Source organism: Rhinatrema bivittatum, chromosome 18, assembly GCF_901001135.1.
Source record: "Rhinatrema bivittatum chromosome 18, aRhiBiv1.1, whole genome shotgun sequence".
In the NCBI taxonomy this organism is placed as follows: Eukaryota; Metazoa; Chordata; class Amphibia; order Gymnophiona; family Rhinatrematidae; genus Rhinatrema; species Rhinatrema bivittatum.
Window position 1 is genome coordinate 41885246 of NC_042632.1, and position 23997 is coordinate 41909242.

General features: G+C 42.7%; 1 protein-coding gene across 6 annotated transcripts in view; it reads right to left on the minus strand.

Annotated features, from left to right (window-relative positions):
- Positions 1-23997, minus strand: part of EBF1 (EBF transcription factor 1) — a 486294-nt gene that overhangs the window by 116855 nt on the left and 345442 nt on the right. For 4 of the 6 annotated variants that reach the window (XM_029583772.1, XM_029583769.1, XM_029583771.1 and 1 more), the window contains exon 9: positions 8568-8698. In XM_029583772.1, the coding sequence (XP_029439632.1) occupies positions 8568-8698 (131 nt within the window). Of the gene's footprint in view, positions 1-8567; positions 8702-23997 lie in introns of all 6 variants that reach the window. The other 2 variants (XM_029583770.1, XM_029583767.1) reach the window with 1 other exon arrangement.

The window sequence follows — 23997 nt, forward strand, 5'->3', positions numbered from 1 at the left end:
TTTGTAATCTGTTTAGTTTGACTTGTCCAATATAATGTGGAATATAAATTGTTTAAATGAATATATAAATTGCAAAAGCTGAGAAAATACGTGTGGGTCTATAACCCTTACGTTCAATTTACCAATGAATAAAGCGTTACACGATTTTCTTTTGCACTGAGATGACATGGAAAAAAAAAAGAAAAAAAAGAGAGCAAAGCGGATTTTCTCTCTCATCAAATGTGTAACCAATTCTTGAATATAATTATAACCATTCTCACTCAAATATATACATTTAAATCATTAATGTAAATATGCATTCTAGGAACTATTTAAAATCTGCTTGCTTAATATAATCAACTCTCTGCTTTATTTGAAGTGTATAAATATTTCCATGGCAAAACTAAATCTGAGTAAACAGAAAGCAAATTAAAACCATAGAATTTGTTTCCAAATATTAACAGCCTGCAAAGTTAAATAGTAGCAAATATTCATTGTACATATTTTTCACTTGGCTGCAGAAATTGGCTTTAGGAGCCCAAATGCAAATCAGTTCAAGACAAACCTCTCTTGATAACAGACATTTAACTTCATCATGAACCTGAGAGCAAATGGGTTCTGCCAGAATCTCCAACCCTTAGTTTCTGTTATCGTTGAGAAATACCAAACACCCAAACCATTTTCATTTGTATTCACAAAAATAAAAAAATGTTAAGTATCAAGCCTTTTCTTTAAGCACGGGACAATTCTCTGAGCCATTAGTAGCTCAGAGAATTGTCCCATGCTTAAAGAAAAGAAGTTTTTTTGCAGTTAAGGTGCCAAACCTTGACGCCATAGATGTCTTGGGAGGTGAACTCTACCACTTACTCAGTGAAATCTAAGGCAAGTAAATCTTAGCATAGTTTTTTTGCAGGGAAGACAGCCTTCTAAGATCACCATCTATCTGACTCCCTAATAATTTGAACTGTTTATCCGGTTTCTTTTGAATCTGCGCTGCAGATAGTAGAGTTGTCCCGTGCTCCCACCACTTTCCGTACGCCCTCGACACACCACATACTTGGAATACCTCTCTCTTTCCTACAGAGGACCAGGACAGGTTTGAGTTCAGTTTAGTTGACATAAGCTTTTTGAGAGCTTCCAGGCTGCAAATGTTTAAAGCTGCCTTGCCATTGGTCAGCTGATAACATTTCTTGCATAGCGTCCTAACCATCACTAATATTTTAATGATGTACTTATTACGCAGAAATCTGCACAGCACAAGTTGTCATAATAATGTGCATATTTTGGTACAAGGAAGGCACCAGTATATGCCCACACATCTCTTTACTTGTCCTTGTGCCTCTAGAACCAATATGAAAACAAAATGCATTTGTCCTAACAGATTGAGAGGGTGGAACCTTTAATAAAGATGTAGCTAAAGGTAAAGATTCTCAGTACGGTAGGGAGTTAAGGGGCTGAGGCACTGCGTACTGTGCAGATTTGAAATTTGGAAGGCGCGCACTTATAAGAAGATGGCCGTGCTTGTATACAGCCCATCCTCATCACCCTTGCTCCTTCCTTCCACTCAGGGTTTATAAATGAAGTGAAAGAATGAGTCAGGTTGCAGACATCTTTGAAATCACTCAGACTTTCAAAGGCTCAGAAATCCAAACCGTGCAATGTAGTTTGTGGGGAAGAGTAACTGAAAATTGCTTAACAGATTGTAAACAATTTTAAATAATAAGACAATAAAGTATTTGTGCTAAGAACTTGTCTGAATCACATTCCAACACAGCATTAAGCATAGTACTGTCATCAGAAAAAGACCAAAAGGTCCATCCAGTCTGCTACCAGATATGTAGTTCTATATATTTTTTGTTATAGATAATACCTCTTTATTGGACTAACAATATATTTTTGACTAGCTTTTGAGCACTAGGCTCTGTTCATAAAGTCAAAGCAAAATAAGCACATTAATGTAAAGTCTTCTCAACACTCTGATAACCTATCAAACATATAAAGGTGAATTTTAAAAGCCCAACATGCGCCGAAGCTGAGAAATACACGAAGAAGTCGGGCTGGCACGCATAGAGCAGATTTTAAAAACCACATGAGAACGCGCGTATCTCCTGGTGCACGTACAAATGTTTTTTTCAAAAAAGGGTCAGAGCATGGGCGTGGACCGGGCAGGGCATGGGAGTTCCTACATTTCTCAATGAAATCTGCATCTAAGGATTTACATGCACAAGCGCGTGCTGTGGTTCCCTACCGCGTCACTTTATTTTTTATATGGATGGCATGTAAGTCCTGAAACAAAAAAACTAAAGAGGTTAGAGGAGTTTTAAGGGTTGGGGCTAATAGGGTAAAAGGTAGGCTAGTTAACTAGGGAGAGTTAGGAAGTCCTATCCTTTACCTGGGCAAACTGGGAATGGACTGGGGAAACTGGTAATTGTGTCGGCGCACGTATGTACCAAAATCTCTCCACTTATGCGATAGATGCATTTGCGCGCACATGCACGTATCCACATACAATTGCGTGCACATGTACGTGCATACAGCCTACTTTATATCATTCATGCATTTACACGTGTATGTTATAAAATGGCCACATCCATTAGTGCGAGCCAGCATACACGTGTGCATGTGCACCCGCACGGCTGTTTAAAAGTTAGCACCCCTCATTATAAGGATATGGCGAGAGAGAGAGAGAGAGAAAGATAGGAGAAAGCCTCATAGGAAATACAAAATAATTCCAAGCATGCAAATATATAAATACATTTAAAGATTTAAAATACTGCAAAAATGTAATAGTTTTGGTTATTGTGAAATATTTCCATTTTTTAATCGCCTGTCCAATGCTTCACACGATGCAGAAAACTTAATAAAAAATAGATCAAAAACACAACATAAACAAGGCATAAAATAAGTCAAGTAAAAAATATACATAAAAGAAATATATAAACAATTTAAACACAAGGCAAAAACAATATCAAAATCAACCAAACACAGCAGTGTGAACCCAGCTCAACCATAATATCTAAACACCCATAGATCCATCCAAAAATGGGGAGTCAATCAAATGCCTTCTGAAAAAGAAAGCTTTCAAAAGTTCCTAAACTTTAAAAACCTTAAAAAATCAGTTTCTAGTCTTACTTTGTTTGGAAACAAGTTCCACAAAATTACAACACAGGCAAAAGCTCAAGATCTATTTCTGGAAAACCTATAGGGGTAGATTTTAAAAGGGTTACGCACATAAGTTATGCGCGTAACCCTTTCAAAAACCCCCTGCATGCGCCGAGCCTATTTTGCATAGGCTTGGCGGTACGCGCAAGCCCCGGGACGTGCCTAAGTCACGGGGCTTTCCTGGGGGGCGTGTCGGGGGGTGTCGGGGGGCATGCTGCGGCGGCGCATCATTTGGGGCGTGGCCATGGGCATGGTTCTGGCCCGGGGCATTTCAGGGGCATGGCCAAGACCTCCGAAATCGCTCCCGGGCCGGGGAATCATGCGGTGGCGGCCAGCCAGCGCGTGCAAGTTACGCCTGCCTGGGGCAGGCGTAACTTGTCCCAGGCAGGCCTGGGGCAGGCGTAACTTTTGCGATAAAGGTAGGGGGGTGTAGATATGGCTGGGGGGGTGGGTTAGGTAGGGGAAGGGAGGGGAAGGGAGGGGAAGGTGGGGGAGGCCGGAGGGAACGGGCAGCACGCCGACCCTGGATCTTATAAAATCCGGCGTACTTTTGTTTGCGCCTGGTGTATGAACAAACGTATGCGCGGGCATAGTTTTATAAAATCTACCCCATATTGTCTACATGATGGAACACATAGGGGCAGATTTTATAAAACTACGCGCGCGCGTACTTTTGTTTGCGCACCAGGTGCAAACAAAAGTATGCCACATTTGAATAGATACGCGCGTAACCGCGTGTATCTGTTAAAATCTGGGGTCGGTGCATGCAAGGCTGTCCAAAATCGGCAGCCTGTGCGCGCTGAGCCAAGCAGCCTGCCTCCGTTCCCTCCGAGGCCACTCCGAAATTGGAGCGGCCTCAGAGGGAACTTTCCTTCCACCCCCTGCACCTTCCCCTCCCTTCCCCTACCTAACCCCCCCCCCCCCCCCGGCCCTATCTAACCCCCCCTACCTTTGTTGCACAAGTTACGCCTGCCCGATGGGCCAGCCACTGGCGTGCCATGGTCCGGTCCGGGGTTTGGTCTGGAGGCTGCAGCCATGCCCCCAGAATGCCCCCGATGACGCTCCGGCCGCGACACGCCCCAATGATGCGCCGGCTGCGACACGCCCCCCAACACGCCCCCGACATGTCCCCCCCAGGAAAGCCCCAGGACTTACGCGCGTCCCGAGGCTTTGCACGTGCCGGCAGCCTATGCAAGATAGGCTCGGTGCGCGGGGGGGGGGGGGGGTTTTGGGGTAGGTTTTCGGGGGTTACCCGCATAACCTACGCCCGTAACCCTTTGAAAATCTACCCCATAATAAGGAATCATAGCTGAAGGCTAACAGCGACCAGGAACACACTTCACAAGCTTACTACACAGAAAATCTGAGGCCAGATCATACAAGGCCTTAAATACCAGACAAATGATCTTAAATTGTGCTTGACGTTGAATTGGGAGCTAGTGAAGTTTTGCCAGAATTGGCAAAATATGTTCCGTGACTCCGGAACCAGAAGTCAGTCTGGCTGCAGCATCATGAATAGCCTGCATGCCCATCTGGGACGATAAGGGGAGCCCTACAAATTAAGATGGTAACTTTCAAACCAGCTCGCAGGTGCACTGTGGCGCATGTGCGTCGGCGCGCACCCAGCTGAGCGGCCATTTTATAACTTGTGAGTGCGTATGCAGGCACGTCATAAAATATCCTGGCCGCGCACATATGTATGCCCAGTTTTAAGTGGGCGTAGGCCTAGGCACGTAAATCCCAATCCTACCACATAAGTCAGGGCTTATGTGGTCCTCTACCAGTTCGCCCAGTTTAACAGCTAGGTCTTCCAAATCCCCCTGGTTTGGTAGCCTGCACTCACCCCCGTTCGTCCAGACCCTTTAAACCCAGCAGAAATAGCTGATTTCTTTCTTTTTTTTTTTTTTTTTTTTTTACAACTTACACCTTCGCCATAGCAGAAGTAAACTTATGTGGCAGCGGATCTGGGCATACGCCGGGGGCGCCTATTTACACGCACATCTCTTGGCCACCCCCCTGCACACACCACCCCCCTTTATGAAATCAAGTGAGACGCGCATGCAGCAGGAGATATGCATGCAGCTGGGGTTTTAAAAAAAAAATTCAGCGTGCGTGCAGGAGCCTGACTTGTGCGCGCATCTTCCGATTTTGGGGCGCTGGGCTTTTAAAATTCACCTTGAAGAGTTACAGTAATCCACAGGTGTTGAAGAGAGATAACAAAGGCAAACAAAGGTATATTAAAAATTGGTTTTAAAAGCTAAGACAATAAAGTTTGCCTTTTTTCTTATTTAGCACCAAGTTTTAGGATTTAATTAGATCCCTAAAACAAACCATAAGACTTTGTATTAGCGTGCTCATTTTGCTTTGACCTGATGAATGATGTATAGTGCTGATAAAGCTAATCAAAAATATACCAAAAAGTACAAAAAAAAAGGGTATTACTTACAATAAATATAACAAAAATATATCTGTACTGTAACTGCATTTATTTATAGCATAATGTTGGGTTGGAATGTGATTCAGGCACACTCTTATCCCAAATACTTTGCTCTCTTGCTAATGAAAATTGTTTAAAATCTATTAGCAGCTTCCTGGCGCACTTCTGCATAAAGCCACATCTCACCATTTGGGTTTTTCACCCTTTGACATGGAGTCCGGGTGTCTTCACACGAGCCATTCCTTTACCTGTGACTCATTCCTTCTATAGACTGGGAGAGAGCAAGGTGCAAATTTAAGGCTATAGAGAGACAGACTGCACAAGAGAGAATATCAGAAAGAGAGAGAGAGAGAGAGAAGTTAAGAGTTCACAGGAAATACTGAGTAGAGGAGAGGGCAGCATTCATATGTAAATTGCTACCATATGTGTTGCAGAATCAGCAGGGTTGGAGATGCTAGAGAGGTAAATCATATAAACTATTTCACATTTCCAGTTGGAAATCCATGGGATCAGCTGCAGCGGAAATCTCTCCCCCTGTCAAGAATTAACCCATTCCCTTCCAGGAGGCTTAGCTTACTAAGGGCCTGATTTACTAAGGCTCTTTACCCATTCTATGTCTATGGGGGGGAAAAAAAAAGTTTAGCAAATAAGACCCTGAAAAATTTCTCCCGGAGCTAGAAAATACTATGATGTCCTTAGTCAGCATGGCCTGCAGAGTTATTTGGAGAGATCTCAAATGGAAATCAGCATCAAAGTTCACTGGGAAACATTTTGAATTCCCCTATGTTCTCAAGCTCCTTAGATTTATCTTTTTAGAGTAATTGCACCACAGTTCACCATATAAGAACTGAAGATAGTAATATTAGCATGCATGCATGTTTTGCTAATTTTCATGGGATTCAAAGCTTGCCATTTAAGTGATATAAGGCCTAATTCTCTAAGGCATTTCTCCCATTCTGTGTCGTATGGGACAATGCTTTGATAAATCAGGCCTCTAGCCAGATATAATTAATTCGACTAAGTTACATGGTATATTCAGCGGCACGGTTAAGCCACTGAATATGCACCTACATAGTCATGCTTAGCCGTATAAGTTATAACCGGCTAAATTTAGACCTGCTCTATGGCTTGTCTAAACTTAGCGAAGACCGAATATCGGTAGTTAGCTGCATAACTTGTATGACTAATTCGCTCAGCCCCGATTCACCCACCACACGCTCACAAGTTAGGCGGCTAACGTTTTAGCCGTACAAGCAATTTATGCAGCTTAGCAGCGGCCACTGAACGTATACGCATATTCAGCAGCTCTACATAGCCGCATAAGTTACACTTAACCGGTTAAATGGTGCTGAACGCACTTTGAATATTGACTTCCTTATTTTTGAGCCATGTAAAGCGATATACAAATATACCATAATAAAAAGGGTCACCAAGCCTGCAACTGAATACTGATGTCACTAAGCTTTTAGCTAAGCAGTGATGTCGCTGAATGTATGACCGAGTAGTGATATCTCTAAACCCATAACGGAGAAATGGTGAAATCATGAGTCCTTGATAATAGGATTACTGAAAAGCAGACCTAAAATTGTATCAGTGAAGGTTTAATAAAAAAGTTGTAGGTGATAACTTTTTATTGGACATTTTCAACTAGTTTTCGAGAGCTATGCTTCCTTCATCGGGTCAAGGCAGAATTAGCCAATTAATACAAAGTCTTCTTATCACTCTGCTAACCCATCATCCATTCTTCCAACCTTCCCTTCCCCACTCTTTCATTATACAGCACTATTGTAATGCAGACTATGAGTTACTTGTATTTTCAATAAATATCCTTTGCATGAACTTGGTCATTTTGCTGTGACCTGTTGAAGGACATGAAGGTCTCCATAGTTAGTCAGAAATATATTGTCAGTCCAGTAAAAATGTTATCATCTACAGCTTTTGTGCTGACCCTTATTTCTATATGCTCAAGTGGACTGACATGGCAACCACACCAAAAATACTGTAGGTACAGAAATTTACTATTTCATCACATTTATAGCCAATAAAGTACACCATTACTGTATATCATTGCAGTGATTTATTTCTGGGAATCTTGTAACTTGAATTTCACTCTCCTGATTTTATAAACTTCACTAGAACCCCTTCGATAAAACACAGCCTTTTTATGGAATATAATGATGTATCTTTTTTTTTTTTTAAAAAAGACTTTGAAGTGAAGATAAAAATCCTGAAAAGCTACTGAACTTGAAAATAGAGTTTGCTTAAAATAATCTACACAGAATACCAACACCCATTTTCTGTCATGATAAAGTACTTCCAGCTTTAAGGAGGCCTCATCTCTCTCTACTCCAGGATGCCCATAAAGCTCACTCTCACTCTTCTCCTTTAAATAAGCCTCTCTCTCTTTCTCTCGGAGGGCTAATATCTAAAGCTCCTTAACCCGTGCTAATGTTCATGTGGGTTTATGCACACAGTAATAGTCATGGCCCCCTTATTTTGGATTTGGCTGACTCATTAACCCGTGCACGTTAATCTGTGTTAACCTTAACGTGCTAGAGTGAATAGCCCTATTCGATTAAACCATCTTTACTTTAACTCTAAATCTGAACACATGAAACTGCAAAGAACCCCATAACATAAACACACATGCACACGCACAAACACAAGCACAAAAACTGCCTAGAAGTTATACATTGTTTAAATAAATAAATAAATAGCATACATATATACCAATAGTTTAATCTAATATGAAATATTAAACAGCAGTGAAATTTAATGGATGCACACAGCACACACAGGACCTTATCCTCTCTTTCCCTGGGCACAGCAGGCCTTGCTCATTGAAGACTCAGAAAGGATAGGATTCTTTTGCTTTGAAATCTTTTGTGAGTTACTTTATATTAAGGTTTACTAGGAACCAGAAGATGAAAGAATGCCAACTAAAAACCCACACAAAGCTATTAGACGTTCAAACTCAGACAACACCTACCTCACTCCAAACCAGCATGGTGCCAAATATGACCTGTAAACCGTCAAAGAAATTGTCTCCTATGATGATGACAGTGGCACCTCCTGTAGTCCATCCTTCACTCGGACTGATGGCTTTGATACACGGTGTAGCTGCTTTCCCAACACACATGGAAAAAAAAAGAAAGAAGCATTCAGCCTGTTAGAAATGGATTTTAACGATGAAAGATATGAAAGAGAGAGAGAAAAAAAGGAATATGCTTTCATTTTCCCTGAGCTATAATGAACATTCTTCAGCTGTAAAGATTACTTGCCCTGGTATGCACAGGATCTGCCGCAGATCAAACACGGGTGGGGAGTTTGAGTGAGTTTCCCCATTAAAATAAATTAATTTTTCTATTTCTTTTTATTTCTTTTTATCGGGTGCTTAACCGGTGTTTCAGATGGTGAAAAATCCCTCAGCCTGATGAAGGACTGAAAATCTCAAGAGATACAGCACATCATAACCCTGTCTCCAAAAGAATGTCATTGACAAAAAAAAGGAGGTCTTCTGATCTTTGAAAACAATTACTCTGTTTCTACATGAGGACCTCTTCAGAAATATAATATGTTCTAGTCATGCTAACACAAGAGAAGCCCATCTAAACAGAACACAAGTGGCCCTCTCTGTAATAGAGACCCTCGAAAAGCAAGACATGTAGACCGGACAAATGAGGCAAGAAGCATTATCTTGCCTCATTTGTCCGGTCTACGGACAAGTTACATTATCCTTGTAAATGCTTTGTCAACTGCAGAACGTTTCTTACATTTTCTGTGATCCCTCACAACTAGTGATGCATGGAAAAGGGTGGGCCCTTTAACTCCAACATTGTTCTGCAAGTCTAGTTAGCAACAGGGTAGACGTTATTATTATTATTATTGATTTGATTTATATTCCTCTTTTCAACACTTCAAAGAGGATTACATTTAGGTACTCCTTTTGGGCAATTCCCTCATGGTTTATGTTGATCCTTTTGGTATATTTTTATTAATCTTGTGCTTCTGAATTTATAGTAATTGCAATTTCTTCACAGCTATCTTTCCTTGTATCGAGTTATCTTGATTGTAATAGTTGAAATGACTAAAAATTAAACTGAACCCCCCCCCCCAAAAAAAAAGAAATAGGGTTTCTTCTGAGCCTGTGTGTATATATGTGAAGTCATCCAGAAACAGGACTGTTTTGACTGTGTCTAGAAGAGAAGCCTTCCATAACCAGAGGGAATTGTTAAGCTACGTGCAACTCTTCAGCTGCAGGGCAGGTCTATCGGTGAAGCTATGCACAAATGCAAAAAGTTCTGACCCCCCCATCTCTGTGAGTGACGTCATTCCCCGAGATGACATGTTCTGAGTCGATGAGCGAAAACCCTTCAGAAAAAGAATGTGTTTTGAGTTCTGACTGTCTCTACTAGCAAAATCTCTGAGGAACAGGATGTGTTCTGACACCAGCTCTACCGCGGGATATGTTCTGACTCTGTCTCTGGATGAAATCCTTGAAAACCAGTACAAGATCTTCTAACCCTACCTTTAACGCTACTAAGATACTAAATGCTTCAGAATACAATAAAACACTCTTGTATCTCTGATATGTCAAAATCTGTGGAATATATTCCAGCTTACAAAATAGAAGCTAAGAAAATGATATGAATGCTTTAAAAATATTTGTGTTTAAAAAGAATGAGGGGGGAGGGAATGGATAGGAAAGTTTGCCATTCACTTGTTAGCGGAGGCAGGCTACCCCAGTGGCAAGTCTGAATACAATGCATTATCAATTAGCTTCAGGACATAACTATTAGTGAATTTACAAGCTTATGCCTCATTGAAAGTACTATAACTGCTCTGCTGGTATGCAATGAGCACAGTGACATTTTAATGAACTTACAATGACTTATAGAGCTACTTTAGTGCTGTAACATTGGGTAAATATGTCATTATATATTTGTCCCTATTAAGGATTAAAGTCTGTAGGCCTGTTATGTAATTACACACTTCACAGGATCCTTCTGCATTGACCTAAAGGCTGTAGCTTGGTTTCAGGCCGTGACTGCATGGCCGAATATATCTTTCCCTGAGAAAGTCAGAAAGGAGCAGGCTCTGGGCAACAAACTCATGTTTTTCACTTTGCCTTGATTTTCATGGAAACAGGGCAGATCACTCAGTTTGCGAAACATTTTCCAGCGTATTATTGAATTGATTCGAAATGGTTCCTTACTGTGAACCATTAAGATAGAAACTCCTGAGGACAAGGTGGCATTTTTGTACAGTCGCATTCCAAGTAATCGACCCTTCCTACCTGATCAATAAAATAGCGCAAAGCGAATGGTAAAATTAACTTGATTTAGAAAACATTGGGGGTCAATATAGAAAAGTGCATTAAAACACGTTGAGTGCGTGCATTATCGATTGCAAGCAGTTACCGCATGTTAGCAGCACTATTAACATGCATAAACTAGTGATAGCATTAACACGACATCAATGTAATAAGTTAATCAGATGCAAAAGTATGCAAAATAGCTCATTAGATATTATTGCAGCAAAACAGTCTGTGCATTAAAAATGTACAAAATACACTGAAGATTCATTAACGCATGAAATAATTACATCTCAGGGGCATGCAGTTTTTGCATTACCATCCTTATGTATGTGCCTACTTGAACGTACGTAGTGCACCTTACGTGCCTCATTTGCATCTCATTAACATTGCCTATTAATTCGCATAATAAACATTGCTTTACTCATGTCAATGATGGCCGGTGTTAGCACACTTTAATATATCAGCCCCACTGAAACTGTTGACACTTTCGTGACTTCATGAGAGACTTTTATTGGTTTAGTTATAATCCGGGGATACAAATAAGAAGACGCTACAGCTCTCTGTATAAAGAGACAGGGGATGCCTGTGTCACTCTTACTGCTTCTACGGACTTTCAGTTTCAAAACTGGAAGCATGAGTCCAGAGCTGCTACATGTAAAACCAGGACTCACTCAGACTGGGTTGTTTTTTTTAACACAGAGCTATATGGTCAATCTATATCCAACAGAAAATGTGGAATTTAATGGTGAATTGAGGAAGCCGGATGATCTGTTTTCAGGAGGGAAAGGGCAGGTATGGGGAAGTTACCCTTTTTTTTTTTAAATTTATGTGTGGGAGGGGGAGGGGGGGGGGTTGCCCAGTAGATCCCTCCTTTCTCTTTCTTCCAGCTCAGTCAGAACCAGAATTAGGACCTCGGTACCATAAGTCTTCATTTGCAGCTCCAATTAAGGAGCGCACTGGGAGGGAACTGGGGTAGGCCTGATTGCGTCGCCGCAAGTGTTTCACAAAAATTCCCCACCCCCCCACCTTGCGAGCGAGTCCCGACCCGCCCACACATGCACGCTCCGATATAAAATTGGGAGTGTATGTGCGCACGGGTATCGTATTTTATAACATGCACGCGGTGGGTGACACGCGCTGTTATAAAATCAGTGCGTCCATGTGCACGCGCTGGGAACCGCTCGCACATGACACACGTGCGTCTTTTAAAATCCTTCCCTATATGTGCACATATCTTTTTGTGTAATTAATAGCATGACAAACTGTTAATACGGAGGGCATTTTAACATGACAAACTACGGAGGGCATTTTAACATGACAAACTACGGAGGGCATTTTAAGCATACTTGGAAAGACAAGGACTTTATCAAGAAACTATAAAAAGGATGGTTGCACTGTATTTCAGTTCAAAACACAAGTGACACTTCACAGCTAAACATCTGTAACATACATCTTTACTTGACAAATAGTTGATTTTTGTACTTGGTACATTTTGTATTTGTATATAACTTAAATATTGTTTAAAAGCAAACAATGTGAATGGTTTTCAATAAGAATGTTTTTGTTTTTTTTTGCATAGTCGGAGGTCTGAATCTTTATGCAAAACTCTGCAAATTTACCGCAGAATTGCCCCAGGAAACCAGGGGCTCTTAGGAATGATTTTGTTTCATAGGTAAATCTGCAAGGAAAATCGTCACTTTGCATAAAAGCAAAAAGGAGCAAAAAAAATAATTGGAAATTAATGGTGAATTCTTCCAAATTATCATTAAAAAATAAGTTGATTTATTGTTAATATGCTTCTACAAGTTTAGGATGAAAATAAGGTGAAAAATAATTCAGAAAGCTGAAAACTCCAATTTTCAAAATTTTTTGCTTTTGGTGTGAATGTTTTTTGCATATCTCTACTCCTCATTATCAAGTCCTCACTAATGGGCATATTAATTAAGCTGGGGTAAAACATTTTGCAGGATTTACTAAACTGCAATATCCAAGTACCTCAATTTAATAAATTCTGCAGAGTTTTTACTTGATTGCTATAGTTCGGAACTTCATATGTTCCCAGGGCGGCCATGTCTGCAGTTAAGCCACACCCCTATCATCCAAAAAAAGTGCTCCTCCCATGTCCAAATATTTATCCCACCCTCCGGAGCCTACCTAAATCTCTGGTGGCCTATGGGGGTGGGGGGGGGGGGGGATAAGCCAAGAAATAACACAAAAAACATGCAGTTAACTTCCCCTGCACTAGCACAGCCTGCAAAGTTTATTCACAAGCTGCACTACTGACTACCATGGTAATGACCTGCTTTCATGCAACGCGCCTCGTTATCATGGCTGCCTTGCACATGATTCAAGGGCAGGAAACTAATGCATGGAAGTTTGCAGTAATCTCTAATTCTGCTCCTGCCTGCAATAATGCAGTTCCATGCGCCCAGACACATTATCGCAGTGCGCTAAATAAATCCCTAATTCTAGCCCAGGTTGCAATCACTCTGCCATCTTCAGCAGGAATGTTTGCTTGTAACTTCCTCAATTCTACAGCACTGATTTGCATCCTAGCAAACCAAGGTGAAAACAAATTTGCCCAAATCCTAGATTTCAATGTCTTTTCCATACATTTTAGTAATCCTAACTGCATCTGTTAATGCACCTTTATATCTGTACTATCATAATGTTTTCAGTATCTGAATTACAGTCATTGCCCTGGGAAAATTATTCAGAATGTCAACACTTTTGAGTGCCCGTCCACGAATGATCACTTATCTTTATACCCAAGCTTTGATTTGGAAAGCTTTAATGATATATAACATCTTATATGCCAAAGAAGATCCCAACATGCTTTACAATATCACGCTTTAGCAGCATAGACACAGCCAACTCTGGCGTGCATGGTCTGATAGCACAGATCTAGCAATGAACTGTATAAAAGTGGGGTAGGCAAGAAGAAACAATCACACTTGGTCGCAATAAGGCACAGGAGATAAAGTGACTATACAAGATCACAGAGAGTCTTATGGCCTTCTAACATAGGGCTGGATTCACCATTCTATCGCAGAATGGTGAATCCAGCGAAAACGGGGGGCGGGGGAGGGGGGCAGGCCTACGTAAGCCGGCAGCCATTGCACCATCGCGGTGTTATCACTGCCGGCTTTCGCACCCAATAGCGTCACTGTGAAAGGTGGTGCTATTGGGCGCGCTACTGGCGATGATAACGTGGCTTACCTTATCGCCGCCAGCAAAGAGATCGCAGAGTCCACCCCGATGCCGCCCCAACCCCTCCCCTCGCTGACCCAACTCCGCCCCGACCCCGCCCCTAGCAAGCTATCGCACGCGATAAGCTTTACAAAATGACCCCCATAGTGCGATGTCCTGAGGACTTAAAATGTTAGCCAGAAATATTCTTAGGTGGGAGTAATAAAGTTGACTGGATAACTTGTCCCGGATATTCAGTGGGATAAAAATGTTCCAATGAATATCCCTGATCCGGCTAACTTTAAACCTTACTGTCCGGCTTTTGAATATGGCTGGATAGGTTTAAATTATCTGGGCTTGTGTGGCTGGATAACTTGCAATTTAACTGGACCTCTTCAAAAGATGTTCAGTTAAATGGCACTAAAATAAAAACCTGACTGTGGGTCTTCTGGCCCAATTTGGGCCTGCCCCCTCCCAAAAAATAAACAAACTTTTAAACACCCCTGCTGGGCAAGCCCACTCACCCAATCCCTTTGATGAAAAATATAAGAAATAAAGTGAATTTCTCTGCAACAGCTCTCTCCCCCCCCCAAAGAAAACCACACACTCCCTCCCAAATAAATAGAATTCAAAATAAGTCTTCCTTTCCCCCCCCCCCCCCACTCACAACAGGGCTGCAAACAGGTGCCCCCATGGTTCTGGTGGGTACTGGGTGGATGGGAGGGTTAGGGTTCGGGTTGGGGCATGGGCAGGGAGGGGGCCCTATTTTTAATTCCATTCATCAGGGAGGGAGCAGGGAGGACCAGTGTCGAGAAAGTATCTTTAATTTTTCAATTTTTAATGGGAGAGATTGAGGGGTAGGCTCAACCAGCAGAGTTAATTGGGCCAGGAGGCCAACAGTCAAGGTTTTTTTTTTGGTTTTTTTTAAAGCATAAGAGTGCCACTTAACTGGATATCCAGTTTTGCAAAAGATATCCAGTTATGCGGCAGGTTATCTGGTCACACAAAGCTGGATAACTTTAGACCTGCTCTGAGCCAACTCTAAACTTATCTCGCTAACTTAGGCCTAGATTCATCAAATTGCTATAAATACAGCTTATTGCATTTTGGGCTGTTGCTGGCTAGAGAGAGAGAGAGGGAGAGGCTCACAAAAAAGTTAACTATTTATACCACTGTAAGAGGGGGACTAGTAACTCGGGATGAGGTTTATGGGGTGGGGGTCAATTTTACATGCACAGTCCTTCGTATGAACAGCACAGTTACCATCAGTGAAGATTTAATGTGATTTGGAGGGATGAACAGTGAAAGAAGAGTAGATTTGTTCCATGTTCTCTCTACCTAGCTTGACTGAGCAATCCCCGGTCACTCCTGCCCCACAGCTGTCAGATGGGGCCTAACGCATTTTGATAAATGAACCCCCTTAGCTGGTTACACTTAAAAATTGACTTAAGGTAGCCAGATAACTTTGTCCTGTCCCAGAACGCCCCCAGAAAACCTTCCTTTCTATCCAGCTAAAATTTAATCAGACAATGACTTATCCAACTCAGATTTAGGTGGATAGGTGACTCAATATGCAAAAACTTGCCATTCAGCGGGATAACTAAATGCCATTGAATATTGACCCAGGGTATTTAGCAAAGTGACTGCACTTCACAAAGTCATCTGTAGTATCTGAATCAGCAAGGGCAGCCCGAATTATCTCGTCTTCTTCTGCTGCTCGAATTACAGCTGTTTCTTTATTTTTTTTTTTTCTTCCAATATTGGTATTTATTAATGCACAGGACGTTCTATGAAGCGACTTCTCTCTGCCTAAACACTGGGAGAGAAAACTGTGAGTGTGGGCCCCCCCCCCCCCCCTTTTCAGCCACGAAAGTGGAGATCTTCCTTCCCGTCAAACCGGGACAATGAAATGATCACTGCCACAATTTAGCATAATGGCTGTGAACCGCTGATGGCATACCGGAGAGTTAAAGTGGAAATTATTATGTAGTTTCTCTTTGTTGTAATAATGATCACTCCACAAATAAAAGCCACTCTCCCAAAGGTACTGCGAGGCACAAAATGCTAATTTGGAAGATTATGTTCGCGTTTTTTTTTTTTTTATTAAATATTACCGTGCCCTGCCTGTTTGAGGGCGCCGCGGCTCTGATTGCTTTACGAGCACCCTGTAAATGTCACTCTCATCTTACGAGCAGCGGGCAGTCCGTTCTCAGCGTTCACGGGGGTGTCGATCAAAGGCGGCGCGCCGGGGGGGGGGGGGGAATTGCTGAGAAAACACGGCCGGGCAATAGACAAATCTAACAGATTAATTGGCTTAAATTTCATCTGGAGGTGCTGAACTTTGGCATGGGACACTGGTATTACGCTGGGAGTCGGGGCCTAATTACGAGGTCTGCAATTTGCTTCAGAAGAATGGGAAGGGGGGGGGGGGAGAGGAGATGGTGTGGTTTGGCGGGGGCGAGGCAGGCGGGGGAGGGGGGGGAGAGAGAGACGTGAAGAAACTGGATTTAAAGAACTAGCTCCTCAAGGGATGCTTAACGACTTTTGTATTGCGGGTGGTTTGCTGGGGATCCCCTCCGTCACCTGCGCTGCCCTCTAGAGCATTCGTCAGCCTCAAACAGTTAAAGGGAAGAGAAGCGGCCTATCACCGGCGATTCAAGCTCCAGCCAAAGACGCACACACGCCACACCTCCCGCGACCCTTTACAAACATAAAGGTAGCTCAGAGGAGGCGACTTGCGGAACACGCGGCTGTGGTAAGGACGATAGGGCATTTACTAGGAATGTGCATTCACCGGAAACAAAATGGGAAATCTTAATGAAATTATCCATTTTGTCTCATTTTGTTTTTAATATGAATTGAAAGAAAAATGAACAAAATTGTGTTTGGTTTTGTTCCTTTCATTTTTTTTTTTTTTTTTAAATAAGGCCATTCCCCGTGCCAAAAAAATCTCCCCCCGCCACTCCCGGGTCCTCCTCCAATCCTCCCTAGCCCTTTTCCTGGATCCCTTTACTCTGTTGCTGAAAACGTCTTCATGGGGACAACAAGAGCAATCTCCGGTGACTGCTGCCCCACGGCTCCGGGGCGTGGATTCTTTACATGTGGAGAGAGGCTATGTCTTCAGGACCCAAAGGCCAGGGCTAGAAACCTCTTCGCTGGGCATACTTTGTGATACACTGGGAAACTATAGTGCCGAGAAAAACTGGAGAAATTATTCTAAAGAACAAAATAACAGAACACATACATACGTAGACATGATTTAATGGGACTTCCATGTGCGCCGATTTTATAACATGCGCATACCGGCAAGGCCACTTTGGTTGGGTGTTACAAAATAAAAATTTACTGTAAGTATTCTAGTGTAATCACTTTCCACCAATAAAGCTGTCTCCAGTTATATCCATGTCCCAGTCTGCTGTATTTCATCACGCCTCTCCTCTGTTAGTGATTGTGGTCCTCAGTACTGGGTCCTGAGATATTTGGAATGCTTAAGTGTTCCAGTTGGGTTGGGCTATCCTAGTTGTAGTGGGATCTCATCCCCAACAACAATTGAGGTCCAGGTAAACTTCCAGATATCCAAAAACCAGTCCTTATCAATAATCCCAGGATGAAGACTCTGGTGGAGGTCTCCAGTGTCACAGAACATTTTTACTCATGACCTCCTCTCAAAAACAGCGCAGATGGAGCTCTCTGTCTGAAAGGTCCTGAAGCTAGGAAAGGTCAGTTCTTCTCCTTGTCCCAACTACTGGGCAGCAAAAAGGTTCTTCCCATCTCAAAAGGCAAAAGTCTTTTCAAACTTCAACAACCAGGATTCTCTTGTTGTGAGTCACCACTGATCCTCCATGGGCTGTGAGATGGGAACAGCAGGACTCCTCTACCCTGCCCTTCCCGCTCTGGGCTAGGACCAGGGATTCATAAAAGGAAAAAAACCTCCCAAAAATAACTTTCCAAAGAATAACTCACATACTCAAAACCCTGAGGCAAGCCCTTCCAGATAGGTTATGTACTGGACAGTGATGTGCTTCTCCCATGCCTCAATGATTCTGGCCATGGGTCCTAAAACTGGAGACAGAAGACACCAACAAAACAGCTCCTACTCCTTCAAAAGCTAACTAAAAAATATCACCCCACTCTCATTACCCACCTACACTTATGCAGGCAGGGGTTCACCATTCCAGCAAGCCTCAGAGGAGGTGCTGCTAAGAATGGTATGCCCCTCTCCTATCTACTAACCCAAACCTCATCCTAGGTCCATCTAGTGGAGAATCCATAAAATACAAAACTAAACTAAAATATTGTCTGTGCAAACACTTAGCATCTGCCAGGATTTAAAAAACAGGCAGACAGAGGCAAAACACAGTAATCTTGTCCTTACTACATGGTTTATAGCTGGTTGGGAGAATTAAGGATAATAGAAGTCTTTGGCACTCAGGACGGGACAGGCTGTTCAAGGTGGGTTAGTAATAACATGCGCAAATACCAGCAAAGCAAAGGGGCTTCCCTGGTGGGTTTCTGAAATCTATTTAGGTTGTGATTAATCTCCAGCTTGCACCGCTACCTTCAAGAATGGCCAGGCCTGGGCCTGTATTCTGTCATTGGCTGCACATCACTGGTTTATGCACAGTTATCCGCAATACTGATCTTGCCAGGACCTTAAGAAGGTCCTGGCAAGGTATTAGGAGGCAGGTGAAGTGGAAAAAAAGGGGGGAGGGGGGGGGTGGTAAACTAAAAGGAGCTACAGTGATGCCAACAAATCTATGTCTGGAAAGTAAATAAAAGTAAGAGGAAGAAACCAGTGTGTTCCTCCAAAACAGATGGTCAGGTTAAAAACACTGGGGCCCAGGACAGAAGCACAAATTTCCTCCACTACCCGGCGCATTGTGAAATACAAAATCCCAAGAAAAAAACAAACAAACGATACTCGGCACGTGCAGCGGACCTGCAATACTATAGCAGCACTAACTCACAGGATTGCAGAAGTGACAAAGGCAGCAATGCAAATATTACACTGGGCCCTGGATCGCCAGTACCTCCTATTGGGAAAAGAAAACAAGCTGGACAGTTAAGGATGCCTACCCAGAAATAACTTGCTGGCAGAATCCCTCACCTCGGTCATACACAGAACACAGACCGACCATCAGCAAATACAGAATAAGGCACCACAAAATTAGAAATAGAAATGCACGGACAAAAATAGGAATCCCCAAGAGGCCCAGACTGCATGCAGAGCAACCCTGGAGAAATAGAGGCTGACATAATAAAAGCCCAAGCGAACATCGGAGTTAGATCTTAGCACAATGTTTTAAGTGTGCGCTAAAAAAGGTGGTCCCCGCGGGAAGCAGGAAACTAATGACATGCAAATTAACCTGGAGTGAAAAAGCACGCTAAACTTTAAAAGCGAGCTTTTTTGGACTCATGGTGCATTTACATGCCAACCCACACTAAACCTAAGATCCCGACCTCCCCAGAGGGCCTGATGTGGTCTGGTCTGGCTGCCCTGGCAAATCATTCCTCCCTCCCTCTTACACTGTGATAGGGCTGGGCCTGGGTCTAGGTCTGGGTGTCCTCTCAGCCCCCTACCTTCTCCCTCACCTTAAAATGAAGTTGCCGGCAGGTTCATGTCCGGGTCTGGGGTCTGGGTCCATTCAGGCACTCTGGGACTGGATAGATCCTCCCCCAGCCCCTTCCCTCTGCCCTTAAAACATCAAATTGGGCCAAGGAATTACCTAGCCCTCCAAATCCTCCCTCTTCCCACTCAGGAACCCCTTCTGGAGAAGACCCTATCTCCACCGGCAGAGCTGTTCCCTCAGTGACAGCTGATTAGTCCTTTTACTGTCACATGTCAGTGAACGGACCAATCCCTTTACAGAATTCTGAAAGACCAGCCTTCTGAAAGGGATTGGTCCTTTCAATGACATGTGACAATGGATGGATCAATCGGAAGATAGTGGAGTGAATAAATTAATATTAAATTGACATAAGATTCCCTGAGCAGGGGAAGAATAAATCTCCTAGGCCCTGTGCACTGCATTTAGTAAATTCCAAGGTAAATTTCATTGTAAACAGCACTGATAATCTCAGCAGCAGTAATCATGCTGGAAGCAGTGATGGTTTGCAACATAACTTTTACCATTGATTGATAAACTGATGACATTTCTTTAGCTGATTTAAAAATGATGTTACAAATTTAATTTCTTTAAGTAGATTCATGACCTTTCTCCTATTAAGCAGATTATATTGGTGGGTCAATTCAACTTCAATTGATGTCCATTTTCTTCTTATTTCCAATCAATTTGGATAGTTAGTAAACTCCCTCCCAGTTGATATGAGATAGTACTTTTAGTCAAATTTGATGATATGATAGACACAGTCCAAATAACGCCTACCTCTCTCTCTCTCTTAATTCTTCTGATGATGATACCTGATGGGTACCAAGTTTACTCCTCTTCTCTTATTATCTCCAATAGATAGTAGTGAACCTATGGCTAGATCCAAGCATTCTCCACCTTTACTCCTTCTTCCTGGAATGGATGAGGACACATTCCTTCACCAAAACTACTCACAGTGCACCCGTGTTCTCTGGCTGAGAAACCCCATTCTTTTAATTGACATACACTGAGCCTCTGCTTGAGTACTCTGGCATGTCAGGAAACTCAAAAAGGAGAAAGCAAAGCATGAGATGAGGAGGGTGGAAGAAACTCCCCTCTCTAACAGAGCAAAGACTCTCTGTCTTCTCTCTGAACCCGTCCTACTCCTATAGACCCCAGAGGCCTTCCTTCTTAAAAATATGTAAAAACCCAGGGAAGAGCCATGGATATGCTGTCACCACCCTAAGATGGTGGTAGGAGTTTACATACAGATACCGAAAGTATCTAAATGTAATCCCCTTCGAAGTGCTGAAAAGTGAAATATAAATCAAGATCTTTGATTTGGTACCAAGGAACACACTCTAAGATCACACCATTTTAGGAAGCTATAAATTAAAATTAATTACTTTTCTATTCTCTCCCCATAACAATGGAATATGCCTTTTAGTTTCTGGTAAGAACACTACAATTCTAATTTAAATTTGTCTGTGTACCTCAAATATGTTATTTACATTGTAACTCCTTTGATGGTTTTATTAATGGAAGTTCAGTATATCAAATACATTAATAAATAATAATAATACAATCCAGTTGGTTGCAGGACCCAAGGCAGCATGGTTTTACCAGAGATGGATCAAGTCAATCTGATTTGATATCTTCAATTGGGTGACTGGAGAATTAGATCAAAAGTGTGTGTTAGATGTGGTTTACTTAGACTTCATTAACGCTTTAAATACTGTCCCAAATAAGAGGCTTATATAATAAACTGAGCAGCTTGGGGTGGATCACAAACTGGTGGACTGGATTAGAAACTGGTTGAGTGACAGACAACAAAGAAGGTAGTTGTAAATGGAATCTATTCTGAGGAATGAAAGGCAATTAGTGGGATGCCTCAGGAATCTGTCCTGGAGCCAATTCCATTCAATACTTTTGTGAGCAATATTGCAAAGAGGTTAGAAGGAAAAATTGCCTTTTTGCAGATGACTTGAAGATCTACAACACAGTGGTCTTCATTCTAAAGCATATGGGGATAGACTTAAAGATCTAAACAGGTACACTACACCCTAGAGGAAAGGTGAGGTAGGGAAGATATGATAGAGACATTCAAATATCTCAAAGGTTTCCATGCAGAGGAGGTGAGCCTTTTTCAATGGAAAGGAGACTTTAGGACAAGGGATCATGAGATGAGGTTGAAAGGGGGTAGACTCAGGAGTAATCTTAGGAAATATTTCTTTACAGAGAGGGTGGTGGATGTGTGGCACAGCCTCCCAGTGAAAGTGGTGGGGACAAAAACAGTCTGAATTCAAGAATGCATGGGACAAATACAGGGGATCTCTAAGGAAGTGACGAGAATTATAATGCTAAATTAATTGGATAAATAGATGGCTTTTTTTCTGCCATCATGTTTCTATGTTTTTATGATGCTTAGTTGCATAGGAAGAGGATAAATGATCTAGCCACTAAGTTGAAAATCAGGAAGACACCCTGACCGAAAAACATTTTTTGTTACTAATTTTTGTCCATGAATGGGTTTGCTAGAAAGCATGGTGATCTGTCAGACAGCATCATGTGGCACTGCAACAAGTTGCACTTGTACCACATCACGAGGTAGTAACCAAAGTCGACGAAGCATCAACACTTTTACCAAGCCTGCTAACGTCACAGCATGCTGGCAACCTGAATACCAGCCAGAGCACGTGCAACACTTTGAGAGCACACCTCCTGCTTTACATTGCTGCTGTAGCCTGCCTGGCACTGACAGTGTTGCATTGCTGTAAAAGGTACACAATGACAACCATGTGCAGAGACAGTGTGATTAGCAAAGGTCAAACCAATCCAATAGGTAAGCAAAATCCCCTGCAACAAGTGCTGGCAAACTAAACTTCTTCTATGCATTATGGCTTGCTTTATGTTTTCTAATAAAGTAGTGTGATTATCCGAAAAGAAAAGGTGCTTGATCAACTCATAATTTTGGTTTTCAATACTCCTGCGCAAGGCGTGCAACCCCCATTTCCCTGTGCAAAGCATCTGAGCCCAGCACCGTCTTCTTGCATATATCCCCCTATACCTAGAACCCCATCTACCTGCACCCAGCTTACCTTACTGAGCTCACCACTCTGCCCTTCTGCACACAGCACCCCACCTCCCTGAACCTAGCACTTGCCTCCCCGCACATTTTTCTTCTGCACTCGCACACCACACTTAGCACCTCCACCTCCCTGTGCACACTGACACTACTGAGCCCTGCACATAGCATGCTGTCCCTAGCAGCCCACCTCCCTGCACACAGCATCTCAACCTGCGGAGCCCAGCTCTCTGTCCTGCAATACACAGCAGCCTGCACACTGCACCCCCCCTTCTCATACACAGACATCCTTCCTTTGGCACAATGCAAGCATTAAGCAGAGCGTCAGCAGTAGATTCGAAAGACCGAGATCACTTCCCGCGGGTTCACGCCTGCCATGGTATGTGCAAAACCAACTAGAACCAGAAAGAGCCCTGTGCCTTGTACCTCTGCAGATCCCCCCCCCGCCCCCACCTCCTACAAATCCCCATCCTCTTGCACTTCTACCAAAAGGCTTAAGTTTGATTCCTGCATTATCAGAGAAGGAAACTTGTAGAATGTGGCATCCTGCAGACCTCAGATCCTGCAGGGCTGCCCAAGATCTTCTTTCCTTCCATTCCTCCCTGAAGTTCCCAGGCAGTGATATCAACACTCTCTCTCTCACACACACACACACAGACACACACTCTGCTGAGTGCCAGATCCATAAATCAGATTGAGGGTTTGAAGTTGTGTTTTTCTTTTTCTGGAAAAAATATCTGTCAAGTTTGCAAAAGGGAAATGAATGATTATTTTACAACATCCCTCTTAAGTTTGTACAGAGCACATCATCACCCTGTTAGATGGGCAGGTGCATGGCAGTTCTGTTTAACCCTGGTCTGGGCTCCAAGGTCCAGTATTCGATTCAATTGAATTCATTGTATTTCTTGACATTTCATATTCCACTTTTTACCATGAATGATCTCAAAGCGGATTCCAATAAATGTAAAGTAGGTTACAATATAGGTCGGGCATCGATCTATTTAAGGACAGATTAGTAGTTAAGGTTAAGGACTATACCAGGCAGCTTTAGCACTACTGCAAACATCCCTTTCATTAAATAAAAATCAAGCCTGGGCTTTTCCTGCTGCCGGGGAAAATTCTGGGTATTTCTCTCTCTCTGTGCTATGAAGAAAGTGCAAGCTCGGCCAGCACCTGCTACATTAAACGTCTCCTTTCAGAAGGTGCGACCTGCCACAGCCCTGGAAGGTGGAGGCGGCTA